We start from the raw sequence: 18,363 nt of genomic DNA on the forward strand, positions 1-18,363 counted from the left end.
AGCACGGGAGTGAGCGACCCAGCCTTAGCGCCATCAGCTGGTGGTCGCTCCTCCCTTCGCTCTTGGTCAGCCCAATCTTCTACTCCGCGCTCGTGTGACTCTGCTAATGCTTAGCCTGCTCTGTAGGCACTCGCTCGACCGACTCTGGTCGCTTGGTCTGCTTTCACAGCGCGTCAAGATTGCCGACCAGCAATGATTGCATTCCTTTCTCACATTTCGCGTGCTTTTCGCTCCGTACGACCCAGCGCAGGATTGTCGCTGAGTTCTCGTGTTATCACACGACGGCTCAATGTCAGTGTATCGGACCCTCAGTGTATCTCTCGCGCCGATAGCTCATCCATCCGTGATCAGCCTTTGTCTGCACCGCTTCGTTCAGCGCTCTCGGAGTCACCTGAGCTCTGCCTTGCTCTCTCACAGAATTGTGCTAAGACTGTGGCATGATGTCATTGAGAGTGTCGCGCTTGAGTCGGCGTCCACTGCGCGCGTGAGCTTGTGCGAGTTGCAGTCGGTCGTGGCATGCGAGATCCGCAGGGTCTGTACATCCTCACTCAGACACTAGAGGCGACACTACTACCAGATGCTGCCGTCCGAGCTGCGGCAGAGAAGCAGCTGCTCGAATGGGCAAGACGAGACGCTGATCCTCACGCTGTCTTCTACGAATGTCTGCTCGATATCGTCGCCGCCAGGGACCATGTCAGCCTGGGAGCTCGCACACAGGCCATGCTCATCTTCAAGAACGGTGTTGAGAAGTACTGGCGCAGATCATCCGACCGGTGAGCGACTTTCCGCATTGACGAGCTCTTTGCTGTCGTCAGGTGTACACCATGCTCATGGGGCACCTCTTTGCCGCTTACAGTGGCCTGCCCCAGAGTACCAAGATCAAGCTGAGACGTCAGCTGCTCAGTCTCATCGAGGAACCAGATCGCTCAGTCCGTTTGCTCGCCAGACTTTGAGCTCTGTGGCTCACCCTTGCTGTCCCTGTCCAGATTGCCAATACGCTCTCGCTCTGCATTGGCAGGGTCGCGAGACATGACTATCCGTCAGAATGGTGCGTGTTCACTAGCCACAAAAGAGCCTTGTGTCAATGAAGCGTCGCACACAGGCCGACGTTGCTCACGGACCTCCTGTCTATCTTGGCTCAAGGCGATCAGCAGACTCTCCGCGCGACCCCTTCGCTGCTACTTCAGCGAACGTTGCAGACTCTCTTCCAGGTCGTCAAGCTTCTGGCAACGAGCACGCTCGCAAGGGGACGTCAGATCGCAGAATCCGCAAGTCTCTCGCCCCTTTGCGCGATGCGCGTTGACCCACTTCAAACGATAGCTCGGAGAGGACCTCTTTCGGCCGGTCCATGCGCTCCATGAGCGCTTGCGAACGTCGTGGGATGCTTTGCTCAGCTCAGGTGGAATGGCCGACGAAGCACTCGCTGTGCAAACCGCGCTGTCATGTCAGACTTACAAGATCCTCTCAAAGCTCGTCATATTCGGCTGGAAACAGCAACGCGAGTCCGAGCTTTGCCGTGTGCGCTACCAGTCTCAGCCGCTCTTGGCTCGTTACTGTCCTCCAAGGCTGATCAGTCAGGCGAGTGCTTTAGGCCTTTTATCATTCGTCTATCGAGAGCTTGCCAAAGATCGTCGCATTACGAAGAGCTTTTGTGGAAGCCTTGACAGCCGCAAAGGGTGATCACATACTCAACAACACTACTTACAATCTTTTGGAATCCATCACGCGCATATGTCTTGCAAACGCAAAGTTCTTCCGCAAGTTCTGGATACACCGCAAGTCAGAGCTGTACGCGATGGGCAGCATTGACGCGATGATGTCGAATCTGTGGCTGCTTGTCGAGCATGCTAGCACGGACATCGAGGCTCTCGTATCAGGTCAGACCGATCTGACTGATCCCACTCGTCGATAGCTGATAGCGCTTACTGACAGATCAAGTGACTGCCATATACCCAGAAAGACTGCTCGTACAAGGTCTGATCACGCTGTCACTTGTCTTCGGCGAGCCTCCCCAAGACATGGCCCGTAAGTGACTGCAGTCCCTGTACGCACGCGAAGCATGACCGAGTCACAGCAGAAATGTCGGATGCAAATTTCGCTCTTCACTTTACACGGACAATCGCGACGAAGCTCTTACCGCTCACAGATGGTGACATTGCGGCCTACAACGATGACGCAGAGGCCTGGCTCAACGAGGAGGAGGCTGACCGATGGGAATACAACCTCCGGCCAGCATCTGCGCATCTTTTCTCCATTCTTCTATCAAGATACCCTCGCGGCTGTGCTGCCACGCTCGAACTCTTAGCGCAGTCTAGCCAAAGTTCGTGTCTGGCTGACTCGCTTTGAAAGCTCTGAACGGAGACAGGAAAACAGATGACGAGAGCTCGAGTGCTTCTCGGCAAAGAGAGGCATTGTACTACGCCTATGGTCTAGGACCCACTGCATTGGGACCCTACTGCAACATCATTCGCATGATCAATGATAGCATTCAACGAGACGCCCTTACTATCGAGCCAGGGTGCGCATTCAGATGTACTTACCTAATGCGCAGCTCACGAGCTGGCTAACAGGACAGCGCTCCTCCGACGACGCATAGCATGGCTGCTTGGCGCGTGGCAAGAGCTCGAATTGTCGTCCGACGAGCTGCAAGCCATATACCCCCTTCTGGTGCATCTCGTCGTTCCCGGTCCAGGCAGAGATATCGCTGTCAGACTCAGCGCCGCAAAGAGCCTCAACGAATGCAATACCTGGCGCTTCTCGGAGATCCTATTCGAACCGTTCCTACCGCCTGCAATCGCCGGCCTGACATCGCTGCTGGCAATCGTCACGAGTCAAGAAGGACAGAGCAAAGCTATAGATGCCCTTGGCAATATCGTGGCCCGCATGGGCACTAGAGTAGGTTGCAACTGTGCGAGCTGATCCTAAGTGCTCATTCGCTTGCAGGTCACTCCCTACGCTCAAGAGCTGCTTCAGGTCTTGTGCAAGCTTTGGAGCCAAGACATCAACAGCCTACTGCGGATTTCGATCGTTGTGGCGGCTACCAAGCTTGTGCAGGCATGTAGACTGCCGGCGCAGATCGAGAGCGCCAAAGCTGATGTCTTTGTCGCAGGCTGTCGAGACCGATTCGGAAGGTCTGCATGAGCCTCTGATGACCATCTTGCATCAGTGTCTCGTCGTCGTGCCGCTGCCTTCCCCTGAGACCCGGCGCAGGATGCCTGGCGAGGCCAAAGCACCCGGGCTTAGCTATCTGCACGAGGACGCGCTCGAGTTGCTTCGCGAGCTAGTCGCCCAATCGAACGAAGCGACTTCTTCCCTCCGTACCCTCATACCCGTCGTTATCAGCATCATCGCATCAGCCACGGACACGTTGCTGCTCGGCCTCGAAGTCATCAAAGGTTACTGCTGGCTTCAGCCATCATGTCTGCTGCCTCATCTGCCGAGTCTCTGCGCTGCTTTCGACGACATCGTCGAACTGCTCTACATTCGACGCGACCTCAAGCCTTTGCTGCATTGTCTGAGCATCATCATCAAGACCCAACAGAGCGCTGTCTGGGCGCCCGATACCGCGGCTTTCCTTTTGGCGCGGCTTGCAGCTCTGCTCGAACGCGAGTACACTGAGACGCCGATTGTCGTGCAGCTGTCGATTTGCTTCGCTCGCTTCTTTGTGTCCGATCCTTACACTAGCATCGAGCTGTGCCAGCGCATAGACGCACTAAGCGCGAAAGAGCCGGGTCATGCCTTGCGCCTAATCTTGCGCACGTGGAGCAGCAAGGTGAGCATGTGACTCCTGCTCACGCAGCGCGCTGATGACTCCTTGACCAGTTTGACAACTTTGCAGAAGCGCGGCACCGCAAGCTGGTTGCGTTAGGCATGTCGGGAGCTATCAGCACAGGCAGCACGGTTGCGCTTTCGATGCTCGCCGAACTCGTTCCTGCTCTCAACGATGCACTTGCCGAGACGGAAGAGACGGCAACAGGAGAGTAAGCACCCTGCGTTGAACTGTCGATGCAATGCTGAGTCTTTGTCTCCGTGATAGCGCGGATGCATACAAGAGTGGCTCCCCGGACGGTACGGATCTTGGCGACTTTCTAGAAGCCGAGAAATCTGCGCAGGCTGTCCGCAGACAGGCGTATCTGCAATATGATCCGGTCCATTCGCGCAGACTGATGACGAGTATCTCGAACGACTTTGCATCTGCCCAAAGGGCCGCCGGCGGCCTCTTCGAGCAAGCATTGGGTCAAGTCGACGAATACTCGATCGGCGAGCTAAAGCAGAGATTGTCAGGACGATTGCAGGGCTAGGCCACTAGTCCTCGCATTGGTAGACAGGGACGCTGCCCTCCCTAGTCCTCGCATTGGTAGACATGGACGCTGCCGTCGTCACCGGCACTGGCAAGCAAGAGATGCACACCCGGCCAACGGGCATCATGGTCTGACTGTGGTTCGTCATCCGAGTCTTCGTCACTGGATGCATCTCGTCTCCTCGTCTTGCTAGGCTGGAAGCGGCAGAACGATACTGCGTTGACGTCTGAGACGCCGTGTGCTTGCTCTATGCTATCTGCGAGGTCGACGTGACAGACGGTTTCTTCACCTTTGCCGGTCGATGACTGCTTAGACGTCAGTGTCAGAGCTAAGAATATTTCAGGAATACTCACTGCACGCCATATCGCTATTCGTCCATCGCCGCCTCCTGTAGCGAGAATGCCAAGCGATTTTGAGCCACTGGTTGCTGCAGATGAGGTGGCAGTCCAGTCCACAGAGTAGATGCATCGCTCGTGAGCTTCGTCGATGACCTTGACGCACGTCCACTTCTCTTTCTCACTCCTGCCCACTCGAAAGGCTGAGCTCAGACCCGTGTTCGTGATTCGTGTGCGATGCCAAATTCTGAGGGAGCGATCGTCCGAGACGGTAGCGAGGTAGTCGCCATCGGGCGAGAACGCAAGTGACCATACCGTTGATGTATGGCCTCTGAGCGTATGACATACAAGCCACTCGTCATCGTCTTCTGATGCTGCGTACATCAGGATGGTATCATCGTAAGATGCAGATGCGAGCAATTCCTCTTTGGGGTGCCAGGCGATGTTCTTTACATCCTGCGAGTGATCCATCAGGACTGCCAAGCACTCAAAATCGAAGCTAGGCGTGGCTGTACAGCACAATGACCTCAGCATGCCTTCGCTTGCCGATCGGGCAAGTGCGACGTACATTCCCAGACCCAAACTGATTTATCACGCCCGCTTGTTGCGATGAGATTGCCATCGCTGTTCCACCGCACGGCCTTGACTTCGCTCTCGTGACCCTCGAGCGTGCTGACACACTCCCAATCCTTGTCTACCGCTTCGTCCTCCTCATCTCTCAGCTGGCCACCCGCGCGACCATCTGACTCGTCATTCACTGCATCCTGATCGATCTCCTCCCAGATAGAGACCGTCGTGTCGAATGAAGCTGTCGCAAGTGACCTCCCCTGGGGATGCCATGCGATATTGCGTACGGTGCGAGAATGGCCGGTCTGAATGGTGTTGAGCAGATTGAAGCGATAGGCTATCCTGCGTTTGCTTGCAGGCTGAGGTGGTGCCCCCGCATGGTCAGCCTCTTGCGAGTGGAGCAGATGGCCAGACCAGTCGGGCGAAAAGGCGTAGAGCCGCACCGTCTTATCGCCGGAGCAGGATGCGAGGATAGGACGAGTCGGATTCCACGCAACCGCCCATGCACGATCACTGTGGCCTGCAGGAGGTACGTTGAGCTGAGCAATGGGTCCCACATCCTCGACGACAGCCTCTGCGTACCTTCCAAGCTCGCTATGAGCTGCAGCATCGCACAAGACCGCAAGACCACTCGGCCAAAGTAGCGCAACTCGCCAGCGTCGCGACGAACAACTTTTCGACGAACATCTGCTCGACCTTTCAGCCAGATGGAGGGCCCAGTAGCGTCCACGTCAGCGCTCATCAATGGCGATAGCAACAAGTCAGCCCCAAAGATGATCCCCGTCCGACTCAGAACGACGACGAGCCAGTACAAGATCCCCGAGTCACAATATCTCGTACCGGCGGATTGGCGACGGTATCAGCTCTCAGAACTCATCAACAAGGTCGTCGGCACAGGCAAGGCACTCCTTGCTTGCAGCCACAACCTTGCTGACAGCCGCGAGTGCTTGCAGACGCGCCCGTGCCCTTTGACTTTATCATCTCTGATGAGCTCCTCAGAACGAGCTTGGAGCTCTACCAGCAAGGCAAGGGCTTGACAGAGGTACGCCACCGATGATCTCTGCTTCCATCTGAACTCACGTGCTACGGCAGGAAAGCGTGCTCGATATCGAATATGTCGAATCAACTTTGCCGCCTCAACGTCTTTCTGCTTTCCAAGTCGACGACTGGATATCAGACATTGACTCGAGCAGACCAGGGTATGCTCTCCTCTATGAGCATCATTTGCATGCCTCACATAGTCTCTGCAGGTACTTCCTTGCATCGTCCTACTCTTCACAAGTGCACGTCTACTCGTCAAGTGCCGAAAAGCTCGTTACGCTCTCCGGCATGACTCAGAGCGCTCTGTCAACTTGCTGGCTTAGCAATACTACCGGTAATAGATACGACTATATTGCTGCCGGCGGCATGGATCGCATTGGCAGAGTCTGGCGACTCGATCGCTCCAACATAGCGACGACCGCGCGCGACGCGTTTTTGCTGCCTCTGCACACTGCGCCTATCTCGTCTGTCAGATCAGCAGGACCGAGTGCAAACGGTGATAGAAGGCTTCTGACAGCGGGTTGGGACGGTCTCGTTGCTCTCTGGACATTGAGAGACGGCCAGAAGGAAGACGATGCAGAAGCAATAGACACAGACCCCGATAATCTTGCTCGCAAGAAGCGTCGCAAGCAGAACGGCACGAGCAGTGCACCAATACGCAAGGCACCGACGCATGTGTTTCATTCCCACAAGGGCGCTGTCACGCGAGCTATCTTCGATCGACAAGACAACAATGTCGCTTACAGTGCTGGCTGGGATCATACCGTGAAGACATGGGATCTTGAGACAGGCAGCGAGGCCTCGTCAAGGGTACGCACTCTTTGCTGAGCCTATATGCACACTGCTCATGCGAAGGAGCCAGAGCTCGGACAAGGTCATAACCGATCTGGACCAGATGGCAAGCAAGAATTTGCTCGTTACAGGCAGTACAGATCGACTAGTATGCTTCTGGGACTCGCGCGAAGCACTGTCGACGATCTCATTGACGCTATCGGGTCACAAGTCACAAGTCTCATCTGTTCGTGCTCACCCCATCTCGCCTCTGCTTGTCGTGAGCGCCTCGTTCGACTCGACCATGCGGATATGGGACGCGCGATCACCTAAGCAAGCACTCTTTACAATACAACGCGAGGCGAAACCTGCCTCGGCGGACAGCAAACCTGTGCCTGGAATAGGTGACAAGATTCTCAGCGCAGCATGGGATGGCCAGATCATTGCGAGCGGTGGAGAGGACAAGCAGATACAGTTGCATCGTACAAATGTCAACACTTAGCAATGCAAGTCTACATGTCGCTCGCACCATCCGAGTCCCAATCAAGGCTCTCCATAGCGGCTTCTGTCTCTGCGTGAAGCTTGTCTAGACCTGTCATCCTTTCCAAAGCTTTGCCGTCTGCGCAAACGTCGAGCACCATCTCGAAGCCACGTTTGAGATATTCATTGACAATCTGTGCTGCGTCAGATATGCAGCTCTTGCGCCGAGCAAGGTGCGTACCGTCTGGCTGCAGCCTGTGCACTTGTCATATGCTTGTCCGGTGATCTTGAGCGTCTCAAACCGGCCCAGCATGCCGCGGAGCTGATGTGGCACCAGGCCAAGGACAGACTGTGTATCTTGTTGTGCTTCCTGCCCCGGCAGTGGTACATCTGACAGTGCGTGTGCTCTGCAAGCCCGAATGAGAACTTGAGGAACACATAAAGATGGTTCCTTGCCCTTGAGGGTGCTGGAGAACAGAGCACATCAGTTCTACTGCCGTTGCAGATGCAATTGCTGCTAAGCCAGGCCGGGTGACTGTGCACATTTGGTCGAGCGTGCGATCTGTCAGAGACTGTCGCGCCGGATCAGCGGGCCCTACGTGCAGCACCGCCAGAGCTTACATCGATTGGCGCGACCAGATCCATGCAGTAGTAACAGCCGAGACGATCGAGATTGACGCCCGTCGATTGTGGCTTCTTTGTAGCATCCGCCGGCGGCAGCCCGTGTCGCATGACGAGGAACGAATCGAATCCTAGGGCTGCATTCATGACCAACTGTAGAATGCAGCGCTCAGCGATAGCACCGTGCTCGGGAATGGCAACGCACCCTGCCTTTGGCAGCGCCTAGCATGGTAGGCAGCCAGCGAGACTCCCGCGAGTCCATAAGAAGGTAGATCACGTCGTGCTCGTCGATGAGCCTTTCGAGCTTTTGTACAGTGGCGCGCGTATCCTCGACAGCTTTCGGAGGTACAGGATGACCAGGCATAGGTATAGACATGTGGATGCCAGTCGCATTGACGGCAGGATATATCCGTTTGAGCGCATCTGCTGCAGCTCCTGCTTTCGGCTTGCCGCCTTCTAGACAGTCTTTGAATTCGAAAAGCGGTTGTCTGACGGGATTGGAGAAAGACACAGTCGAGGAGTCGACGAGAGTGATCGTGCGTACTCCCCATGCCTGCTCGTGCAGCATCAGCGAAGCGTCAACAACACGACTTGACTGACCAGGAGGCTTCGCGATACATAGCAGCCGAGCGTGCCAGCGCCAAGAAGCAGGCATTTTGTCGTCTTGATCTTCTCGAGGTCGAGTTCTGGTAGTATCCTCCACCGCATAAGCTGTAAATTGAGATCGATTGCTTGATCCGCCAGTCTATGCAAGGCATTAGCTGCGTATTACAGCAAATCGTTAAATCTGACCTCGTAGGATCCATCATGGGGCCCAAGTCGGCAAGACGTGGTCCTAGCTTACCGGCTGCGTTCTTCTCCCATCCCACTGCTGCAGGTTGCTGTCCTGATGCCTGCGCATCTCTGCTGACCGTGATCGTTCTGGACTGAGGCGTGCCGTCACTAGCAGGCGCACGCAAAGCGATGACTGTGACTTTCCGAGCTTCAAAGGCTTCCGAGAGATAGGTGAGTACATTTCGAGCTGGCCAGCCGAGCGCACTTTCGTGGGCAGATGGGTCGACGAATGCAACCGTCGGCGCGTCACTCGCATCGAAGAATGTACCGAACTCGCTGAGCTTGCCCGCGACGAGTCTTCCCTGCACACTCTTAAGAAGACACGCGGCGCTGTCCTCTTGAGATTGCGCTGCCCAATCTGCCATTACTTGCGCGTGCGCGTGATCCTGTGGCGCGACATGAGACATGTAATGCGAGCACGAGAGAGCCCGCACCGCTTCGGCGTCGAGCGTTGTGTATGCAGAATCGCATTGCCATGCAGGCTGTGCGATGAATGAGGGGAAGCAGAACCAGTAGTAGTACTTGTATTTCTTCAGATCCGAAAATGTGAGGACATGGAAGGTGTTCAAGCTGTTTGCAGATGTAGGTCTCGTGGTGCAGGCCGCCCAGAGCTATGCAAGGGTCAGACGTGCTCCTCCCATGCTGCATCTGCTCACTTGGCTAGCGTAGGCCGCGAACAGCGCCGGTTTGTCTGCTGATTTGAACTCCTCAATGGTGTTGAAGTTCTTGAGAGTGCCTCGTAGCTGGACTTGTCGTTGCGTTGGCGGCCCTGCAGAGAAGCTCTGAGAGCCCAGCTCAGTCGAGGGTCGCAAGGGTATCGCTTTGCTTGTCTCCTTGTCGAGCAATCGTCTGCCCATGGTGTAGGTGCCCCATACGTCGATTGGCTTGTCATCCAGCTTGAGCACTTCGATCTTGAGCCGAGTGAGTTCGTGCCAGAAGCTGACGTCCAGCGATGACTCAAATGGCTCAAAGGCCAGCAAGGGCTTGCTCATAGGCGCGTTGTCAAGCGGATGAGCAGGCTGCTCCAGTAGGACGGCGCGGCGCGTCGCGATGCAATTTACAACACAAGCCCACACAGAGCGATGAGAGCCAGAAGGACAGCTGAGCGAGCGCCAGAGAGGTGCGGAGCATCACTCGACTGGCCACCGTTGTTGCCGGAGATGCTCGTGCTCGGTGTGCTGTTCGTACAGAGCTTGCTTTGAGCCTTGAGCGAAGCATCGACCGAGTCGCACGTCGTCGTCGTGAGCAGCTGCACACCGAATGACTTTGTTTCGAAAGAGCCGGTACCTGTCTGCACTTGTACACCGGCAGCAGCCGTCACAATGTAGAGATCCTTGGATACGCCCAGCGTCGTCACTGCTTCGCTCAGGACAGCCACGAGATCGCCCGTGACATCTGTCACTGAGCTGTGCGCCACGAGCGTGATGACTTCGTACGTCACAGATGGATCCGAATTCGTGTAGACGGTCCAAGTGCTGCCCAGAGCCGTCACAGAGCCATTTCGCGAGCCTGCTGGCGTGTAGCCTTGGGATGCCGTGGGAACGATAACGAGGTTGAATTTGCTAGTAGGGTCAGCTTGTTGTCCAGTGGCGTTGGTGTTGAGCCAGAGTGCGATGACGGCGCTTGCTTCCGAACTAGCGGCGTCGAAAGTGAAAGCCCAAGTGAGAGGCATGGACGTGATCGATCCTACAGACAGGCCAACAGCGGTTGCCTGGGCGTTTGCATATGACATTGGCGCTGGGCCCGGAAAATTTTGCCAGCTGGTCTTGTAGCTGCATCGATCATTGAGCCTCGGCCAGAGAGCGATTGTATCAATTTTGGAGACTTACCTGAGCAAGCCATCGTGGCATCCTGTTCCCTGAACAGTCTGATTTCCTCCTAATGAGCCGCTGGACAATCGGCGTCATGATCAAGTGTGGCAGCGAAGAGCAAATCTCTCACCTGAACAGATTGCTCTGCAGCTTGTACTGTAGCGAGCAGAGACCGAGCGCGTTGCCATTGGCTCCGGCCAAAGGCGCAGTGACGCCGCTGATCTGGCGCGGATGAAGCTTAGAGCGAGCTAAAACGAGTGTGGCACTGATCAGGGAAGCTAATAAGACGGTCCGCATTCTCGTCGAGATGATTGGCGAGCGAGCAACAGGTCAGGGAACCTGGATCCGTCGCGAGAGTGGGGTCGACACGTCAACGGCGGTCGCGTGCGTTACGAGTTGCAGAGTTGTCCGTGCGCGTCAGGCCTTGACAAAGAACGGGTGCCAAAGAGTGCGAAGCTCCTGCAGATTGCGAATGGTAGCATCGCCGGATTTCTCTGTCCCCTTGCCGTGTTCGTCGAACCAAACAGAAGAGGCGAAGCCCATGGCTTTGCTGCCCCGGATATTGAGTGCAGAGTCGTCCACAAAGTAGTGCCGGGAGACATCTGCTTGGTCCGTGTAGTCGATCGCCTCTTGGTAGAACTCGCGCTCTGGCTTGCAGCTGAAGGTCGGATGTGCATAGTTGCATGAACAGACACCTTCAAATTGGTCTATGACGCCCAGGAGCGTCAGAACGCGAGTTGCATGATGGTGATACGCGTTCGTGAGAGCCCAGACTCTGACCTTGCTGCGATCCAAGTCTTGCAGCAGCCGACGAAGCTGAGGATCAGGCTTGAGTATCTCTTCGAGTGGCAAAGCGCGATCACACTTTGCATCATAGTCGAGCGGATCTATCTTGTGATGCCTGACCAATCCGCGTATAGCGAGCCCATACTCGGTGTAGTATCGATGGTGCAGCTCAGTCGCCTCTTGCTTGGGGAAGCCGAGATCTGCACAAGGCACGTTGGCTTTGAGCGCGTCACGATGGAGAGCTGCTTACGTTCGAAGTAGGCTTGGATGAGTGTGCCCATGCGTTGATCTATGCCTGCTGATCTCGAGTAGCAGCAATTGTCGATATCGAACCATATGATCGCCTTGTCTTGCCACTGCTCGGGTCGCGGCTGCAATCTGGTCAGATTGACCGTTCGAGAGCTCTCTGGTGAGCCATTCGTGTGACTGCTGGCTTCATGCGATGCGTGACTGCCGTCTCGAGTCGGTGGGGCAGCACTCCTGTCTGCGTGCAGCGTCATGATCAGAGGCTGACAGCTTTGTGATGTTGCGAATTTCGATTGCAAGTCGCGTTCGGCCGCAGTCTGCCCGTCGCCGCCGCTGCGCACAGCTGCTGTTGTAGCGCACTATGCTCACTGCTGCGACTCGAGCATAGTTCATCGTCATAGTGCTCTCCTCGGACGAGCATCGCTGGCCATACAGCCGCGTCTCGAGCCTAGAAAGACTCTCAACACAGCATCGCCGTTCCCGTTCTAGCCAGTCTATACAGCCGCCATGATGAGCGGTGAGCCGCTGTTAGGACACCCCAACGGCGGATCTCGACACACAACACCACTCACGCGAGTATCAGACCTGATCAACGTCCTCCGCGCTCGCAGGCGGATCGTTCTACCCACTATCGCGCTCTTTGCGCTCATCTGCATCTACACCTTCAAAGGCTCGGACAGCCTCCAGCTAGCCGAGCAACTGCCTTACCTCAGCCTAGAAAACTTCCAGCATCCCATACCCGAGCTCATCAAGGCAGCCAAAACAGAAGTCGATCGACGGGAGCGGCAACGGTCAAAGTCGCTCAAAGAGGCAGTTCACACCTACAAGGCGCTCTACAAGCGAGACCCGCCAAAAGACTTTGAGAACTGGTATGCGCTGTCGATGCAGTTGCACTCGAAGCGAATCGATACCTTTTCGGACATCTATGACTCTACTTTGCCGTACATGTCCATGCCGCCTAGCGAAGTCAGAGCGCGTCAGGAAGCTCTTTCTGGCTTCGGCAACATCGGTCGCGTGCGCGTCAGGGATGGCAAAGTCATCCGCTACGACGCCATGGACGCAGACATACGTGGCGACAATGTCGATTCGCGCAAGGCTGTAGAAGAAATGCTCGTCGAGCTTGCCGATCGTTACAACGTCGTCTTGCCTGACTTTGACATGCTCATCAATGGCTTCGATCAGCCACGTATGATCATGCAGTATCGCTTGCGGCGGCAGCTTGAAGAGAGAGCAGAAGCAGGCAAGGTGAGAGAGCTGGATCCAGACGAGAAAGTCAATTGGCACCTCATAGATCACGAAGACGTGAGGGCATGGGACGTCATCAGGCGTTCATGCCCGCCAGAAAGCTTCTCTGCGCGCGCGAGCGTCAAAGAGCCGCTCGGAGAGAATCCAGTGATAAGCGACAGATTTACTGCTCCTTTTGCCACAAAGCACGGTCAATTCCTCTACAACGCTTCGGCCGAGATGGACATATGCACCCAGCCAGACCTCGCCGACCTGTCAGCCTCATTCGTCAGACCGCTGACCTATGTCTGGTCTGACCAAGCTTTCCCGCTCTTCGGTCAAAGCAAGATCCAAGGTCACAACGACATTCTGGTACCCCCATGGTGGTACTGGTTCAAGATCTCTCGCTATCTCGAACATGAAGATGTTGCGTGGAAAGCAAAGTCCGAATCGGTACGTTCTCGCCAGAGCATGCTGGACCTGTCTGATCGTTCGCGCAGATCTTCTGGGTTGGTGCGTCTACGGGAGGCTGGTCACGCGAACACGAATATCGTGGCTGGCTTCGCAACCGAGCTGTCAGCCTATACAATCGTCCGCACCGCCTCGAGAAGGTCGAGACTGTTGTGCTGTCGCCACAGGATTCGTCAAAGTCTTTCGAGGTCGACCTGCCCGTACATCTGCTCAACTGGGCCTTCACCGATATCGCATTCAATGGTGTCGATCAAGGCGATAAAGAATCTTTGGCTTTCCAAAAAGCCGAGGAGACGTATCGCTTCACAGAATCGCGTCCCTATTCTGCGATATGGGCTCACAAGCTTGCCGGTGACTTCGATGGCACTGCCTACTCGGGTCGATTCTTGGCTTTGCAAGAGAGCAATTCTGCCGTCATGAAGTCTCGTCTACACAAGGAGTTTTTTGATGACACACTCATTCCTTGGTATCACTACATTCCCTGGAGTACCCGGCTGACCGAAGGCTATTCGATCTTTACCTACTTCTTCGGCGTACAGAAAGTCTTCTGGCGGGCTAACCAGGACAATCCGAACCCTGACGGCGCACACATCTCGCCATCAGTCAGGCACAAGTCCATGTTCGCCGTGGCACACGATGCAGAGCTGCGCGATATCGGTTTGCAAGGACGTGAGTGGGCAAAGAATGAAGTACGGAGGGAAGATATGTGTTTGTATATGTACCGGCTTGCTCTGGAATGGGCAAGAATCACGAGCGACGACAGAGAAGCTATGTCCTTCACGTTGTAATTTATGCAACTCTACATCCCGTGTGATATACAAGTGTGCCAACAAGTGACCTTTTGGTGATGTTACGTAACAACTTACAAGCTGCCAAGCTCTTGAGCGATTTGCGATAAGAGAGAACCCAGAGGGCCGAAGCGCCAAGTGGGATGTTCGACAGATGCGATGGAGACACCTTGCGATGGTGAAGACCGGCTGGGCGTGATAGGTATGATGGCAAAGCCCGGGCTCGGCGCAGGTATGATGGCAAACGCAAGTCTCTTGGCAATGCGAGAGAGAGTCCGTTTGACTGCGGCAGCGGGCGTTGCGCTCGTGGTCACTTTTGAGCTCGTTGCCGTTGCAGTCGTCTTGACTGTGGTTGTGCTGGACGTCGTGGTCGTAGCGCTCGGAAGGAAAGCGCTACGATAAGCATTGAGTAGAGTGTGAGTTGGTGTATCGCCGCTCAACTCGAACATCGATAGACCAGCCAGGCCGTTCTGCTTAGCAAAAGTGCCTTTGAGTCCCATCGATTGCGCGTCGTCATAGCTGATGAGAATCTCAGCCTTGCTGTTGAACAAGAATGGTGTCGAGCTGTTTGTGTCCAGTACCCGTGTGTATCCATTTGCGCCGGCTGTGCCCGCGCTATTGAGATATCCTCCGGAGATCAGAGCAGCAAATGTAGACTCGTCGAGCGCATTTGCTGCCGCGGTATTGCTGACGGGTCCACTCTGGTAAAGGTAAGATGTCGTTGTGCCACATTTGGTGGAGGTCAGGCTGGTCCCGCTGGTGCTGAAGGCATGACTGTATGAGGGTACGCCCAGAATGAGACGCGATGCTGGCCAGCCCGCCTTTGTAAAGTATCGGACTGCCTGGTAAGCGCTGAAAGGATTGCCGGTCTGGGCCGAGCAAGCGTAAAGAGGCGCGTTCGGACCAGACACACCTTGACCGTACGGACCCCAGACCTGCAGCAGGCAAATGAGCTATTGGTAACCGGTCAGCAGGAGCACTGACATCGTAGTTCATGAGCATCAGGTAGTCCACACTGCTCAAGAAGCTCGAATACGTCGTGAGAGCGTTGCCGTTCGCATCTCGAAGACCTCCGACTGAGACTGCCAGAGATATGATGGGCTTTGCGCCGAGGACACTCCGCAGCGTGGTCAGAAAGAGAGCAAAGTTGGCTGTATCATTCGGGCTGATGACATTGCCTGAATTGCCCTGTTGACCTGGATATTCCCAGTCGATGTCTACGCCCGAAAATCCATAATGGGCGACTGTCGCGTTGATCACCTTTGCAAAGGCGGTTCGGTTGGCTGCATTGCCGACATCGTAGCTGAAGTAAGCGCTACCAGTCCAGCCTCCGATGGTCAGCGAGACCGATGTATTCGTTTTCTTTGCGCCAGCGATGGTAGCGTTGATGATCGAGTCTGTCGTACTGGAGAAGGATAGGCCGCCATTGCCAGTGGTTGTGGCGACAAAGCTGAATTACTTATCAGCTTTCGTAAGCTTTGATCATCATGAAAGCATACAAGTTGATATTGCTCAGCGAGGAATACGGTATATTCGCGGGGGAGAGGCTGCTGTAGCCTGCGTAGTATGCGCCAACGTATGGTTTCCCTGTGGTTGCTGCCAAGACACGCGTCGACGAGAAAAGAGCCAAGAGGAGGCAAGCCTCGGCGAGCATCTCGACTGCGAAGGAACCTCTCGAGGTTTAAAGGAATGTGTGCAGTCGCAATTCAGTCGTGACCCTGCTGCCAGCGACTCGAATCACTTTGCAATGAAGATTGGCCAGACCAGCCTCTCGGCATGTGATCGGGGAAAAACGCGCGAGACAAAATGCAAACCGTGTCCTCATCGCGAGGCGAGCGTGAGATGCTGCATGCTAGGATACAATGAATTGCTCGTGATGTCTACGCTGTGCTGGAAAACCCATATGATGATCATTCACATGTGACAGATGCGCTCGCATTGCGCTGCGGCGATGATGAGAAGCCGGGTCACCCCGAGGATCCAAATGTCGGCTCTGTAGCCGCATAGAGGCCTTTCTCTTGCTCGTCTTCTTCGCCACCTTCTTCGGCGTTACCTTCTTCGTCTTCGACTTCTTCGGCTTTGACTTCTTCGTCGGCTTGCTAGCCTTCTTCGTCGGCTTGACAGGCTTTGCAGTCGTCTTACCGGCCTGAGCGCTTGTCTTGCTCGTGCTGTTGCTTTTCAACACAGTAGAGGTAGTCGTCGGCTTCGCTGTGGCTGTGGCGGTGGAAAGGGTACTGAGCTTGGTGGTCATTCTGATAGACGATGTTGTGGCAACTGTGACTGCGGACGCTGTTGCAGTTGAGGTAGAAGACACTTTGCCTGTCGTGGTCATGACCGTGTACGCAAAATTCGAGCTCAGGCTTGATGTGAATGTTCGTATAGAATCGACCGTGAGGATTGTCGAGCTCGTCGATTGCGTCGGCGTCGTCTTGACAGACGCGCTCGTACTGAGCGTCGAACTGGCATGAGCGGTGGTGCTTGCTCCATTCGAGGTAGCAGTAGCTGTCGTGACACCCGCAGTAGAGGTTGCCATCATCGCACTACCAGTCAAGAAACCGCTTCGATACGCGTTGAGGAGCATGTGATCAGCTGTATCGCCGCTGAGCTCGAACATTGAAACGCCGGCAAGACCATGTTGCTTTGCAAAAGCGCCCTTGAGCGACATACTTTGAGCATCATCGTAGCTGATCAGGATCTTCTGACTGCTACTGAACAGGAAAGGCGTCGAGCTGCTCGTGTCAAACAGGCGAACGAAGCCGCCGGCACCTGCCGTGCCTGCGCTATTGAGGTAACCATCCGCAATGAGCCCAGCGAAAGTGGTCTGATCTATTGCGCCAGCAGGTGCCGTATCACTTGCAGGTCCAGCCTGGTAGAGCTGAGACTGAGCCGAGCCGCATGTCGTTGTGCTCAGACTAGCGCTAGTAGTACTGAAGGAATGGCTGTATGATGGAACTCCAAGAATGAGGCGCGAAGCTGGCCAGCCTGCCTCTTGAAAGTATGAGACAGCTTCTGAGGCACTGTAGGGATTGCCGCTCGACTGTGATGAGCAGGTGTACAGAGGTGCATTCGGTCCCGAGAGACCCTGGCCATATGGGCCCCATATGTCATAATTCATGATCATTAGATAGTCGACACTGGACAAGAAGTTGGTATACGTCGACAAAGAAGTGCCGGCAGAATCACGCAATCCTCCGACTGACACTGCTAGCGAGATGATCGGCTTCTGTCCAAGAGCGCTTCGTAAGGCGGTCAGGAAGAGAGCAAAATTGGCTGTGTCGTCTGGGCTAACGACGTTGCCTGCGTTGCCTTGTTGGCCAGGATATTACCAGTCGATATCGACGCCTGAGAAGCCATACCGAGTCACTGTCGAACTGACGAGCTTTGCAAATGCTGTGCGGTTGGCTGAGCTTCCGACATCGTAGCTAAAGTAGGCACTCCCAGTCCAGCCCCCAAGTGTCAACGAGACAGACGTATCAGTCGACTTGGCGCCTTCCACTGTTGCCTTGATAGTTGCGTCCGTAGTTGAGGAGAAGCTGAGACCGCCGTCGATTGTCGTCGTGGCCACAAAGCTACGCCAAGTCAATCTACGAACACGTAGGGGTAAACAACGCACAAGTTGATATTGGTCAAAGACGAATAGGGTATATCAGTGGGACTGAGCGAGCTGTAGCCGGCGTAGTATGCGCCAACGTAGGGCTGACCTGTCACGGCCGCCTGTACATGTATAAGTAGCGACAGACCAGACAGAAGCAGAAGCGGGGTCGACAGCATTATGGCAGATTCGGTCCGTTGTGTCGTGACCTCAAACGAGTGGGGATATATACATTGTCACTGATGGCGACCTATGAGCAGCAGGCGGACGCCTCTTGGGCGGCAGAGTGAGCAGGGAACTGTGTCAACACGTGCAATGTTGATTTCGCGCGAAACCCGGAATATCAATGTCAAATTTAGATCTGATGATGGCAGCGAGAATGAGTAGATGCATTAAGCCACCAAATTGTTGTTGTCATTCTTCTGCAGATCTTCTTGGATCAGGTTCGCTTTCGCTCAGTCACTTGATAGATTCGAGGTCGTCATACTCTCTTGA

General features: G+C 55.1%; 8 protein-coding genes across 8 annotated transcripts; 3 read left to right on the plus strand and 5 right to left on the minus strand.

Annotated features, from left to right (window-relative positions):
* Positions 1-484: 484 nt before the first annotated feature.
* On the plus strand, positions 485-4,301 carry L969DRAFT_25906 (uncharacterized protein; the record flags this gene model as incomplete). Its single annotated transcript, XM_014710335.1, has 14 exons — positions 485-773; positions 857-929; positions 987-1,048; positions 1,103-1,268; positions 1,321-1,518; positions 1,592-1,877; positions 1,933-2,025; positions 2,078-2,320; positions 2,374-2,518; positions 2,571-2,895; positions 2,944-3,048; positions 3,110-3,772; positions 3,823-3,980; positions 4,037-4,301. Exons 1-14 carry the CDS (start codon positions 517-519, stop codon positions 4,299-4,301), a joined length of 3,039 nt encoding a protein of 1,012 aa, XP_014565821.1. The 5' UTR covers positions 485-516.
* A 41-nt stretch (positions 4,302-4,342) lies between these two features.
* L969DRAFT_19529 (uncharacterized protein) lies at positions 4,343-5,813 on the minus strand (the record flags this gene model as incomplete). Its single annotated transcript, XM_014710327.1, has 4 exons — positions 4,343-4,606; positions 4,655-5,145; positions 5,205-5,723; positions 5,786-5,813. 4 exons carry the CDS (start codon positions 5,811-5,813, stop codon positions 4,343-4,345), a joined length of 1,302 nt encoding a protein of 433 aa, XP_014565813.1.
* Positions 5,696-7,871, plus strand: L969DRAFT_90027 (uncharacterized protein). The gene is made up of 6 exons (XM_014710550.1): positions 5,696-6,100; positions 6,157-6,245; positions 6,296-6,402; positions 6,454-7,054; positions 7,107-7,689; positions 7,737-7,871. The coding sequence occupies exons 1-5, from the start codon at positions 5,911-5,913 to the stop codon at positions 7,515-7,517; spliced, it is 1,398 nt and encodes a 465-aa protein (XP_014566036.1). The 5' UTR covers positions 5,696-5,910; the 3' UTR covers positions 7,518-7,689; positions 7,737-7,871.
* On the minus strand, positions 7,528-11,058 carry L969DRAFT_96558 (glycoside hydrolase family 12 protein; the record flags this gene model as incomplete). The annotated part of the gene is made up of 12 exons (XM_014710551.1): positions 7,528-7,689; positions 7,737-7,902; positions 7,952-8,067; positions 8,117-8,269; positions 8,322-8,669; positions 8,717-8,861; positions 8,909-9,336; positions 9,385-9,561; positions 9,607-9,889; positions 10,027-10,722; positions 10,780-10,839; positions 10,892-11,058. The coding sequence occupies 12 exons, from the start codon at positions 11,056-11,058 to the stop codon at positions 7,528-7,530; spliced, it is 2,901 nt and encodes a 966-aa protein (XP_014566037.1).
* Positions 11,007-12,103, minus strand: L969DRAFT_204079 (uncharacterized protein). The gene is made up of 2 exons (XM_014710552.1): positions 11,798-12,103; positions 11,007-11,747 (listed from the first exon to the last, which is right to left on the minus strand). Exons 1-2 carry the CDS (start codon positions 12,045-12,047, stop codon positions 11,179-11,181), a joined length of 819 nt encoding a protein of 272 aa, XP_014566038.1. The 5' UTR covers positions 12,048-12,103; the 3' UTR covers positions 11,007-11,178.
* A 5-nt stretch (positions 12,104-12,108) lies between these two features.
* On the plus strand, positions 12,109-14,276 carry L969DRAFT_25912 (glycosyltransferase family 90 protein; the record flags this gene model as incomplete). The annotated part of the gene is made up of 2 exons (XM_014710336.1): positions 12,109-13,470; positions 13,518-14,276. Exons 1-2 carry the CDS (start codon positions 12,301-12,303, stop codon positions 14,274-14,276), a joined length of 1,929 nt encoding a protein of 642 aa, XP_014565822.1. The 5' UTR covers positions 12,109-12,300.
* On the minus strand, positions 14,261-16,057 carry L969DRAFT_66194 (glycoside hydrolase family 18 protein). The gene is made up of 3 exons (XM_014710553.1): positions 15,776-16,057; positions 15,261-15,726; positions 14,261-15,211 (listed from the first exon to the last, which is right to left on the minus strand). The coding sequence occupies exons 1-3, from the start codon at positions 15,928-15,930 to the stop codon at positions 14,351-14,353; spliced, it is 1,482 nt and encodes a 493-aa protein (XP_014566039.1). The 5' UTR covers positions 15,931-16,057; the 3' UTR covers positions 14,261-14,350.
* A 71-nt stretch (positions 16,058-16,128) lies between these two features.
* Positions 16,129-18,047, minus strand: L969DRAFT_53250 (glycoside hydrolase family 18 protein; the record flags this gene model as incomplete). Its single annotated transcript, XM_014710554.1, has 3 exons — positions 16,129-17,512; positions 17,603-17,845; positions 17,890-18,047. 3 exons carry the CDS (start codon positions 18,045-18,047, stop codon positions 16,129-16,131), a joined length of 1,785 nt encoding a protein of 594 aa, XP_014566040.1.
* Positions 18,048-18,363: the final 316 nt, after the last annotated feature.

Source organism: Mixia osmundae (genome assembly GCF_000708205.1).
Source record: "Mixia osmundae IAM 14324 unplaced genomic scaffold scaffold_10, whole genome shotgun sequence".
Lineage (NCBI taxonomy): Eukaryota > Fungi > Basidiomycota > Mixiomycetes > Mixiales > Mixiaceae > Mixia > Mixia osmundae.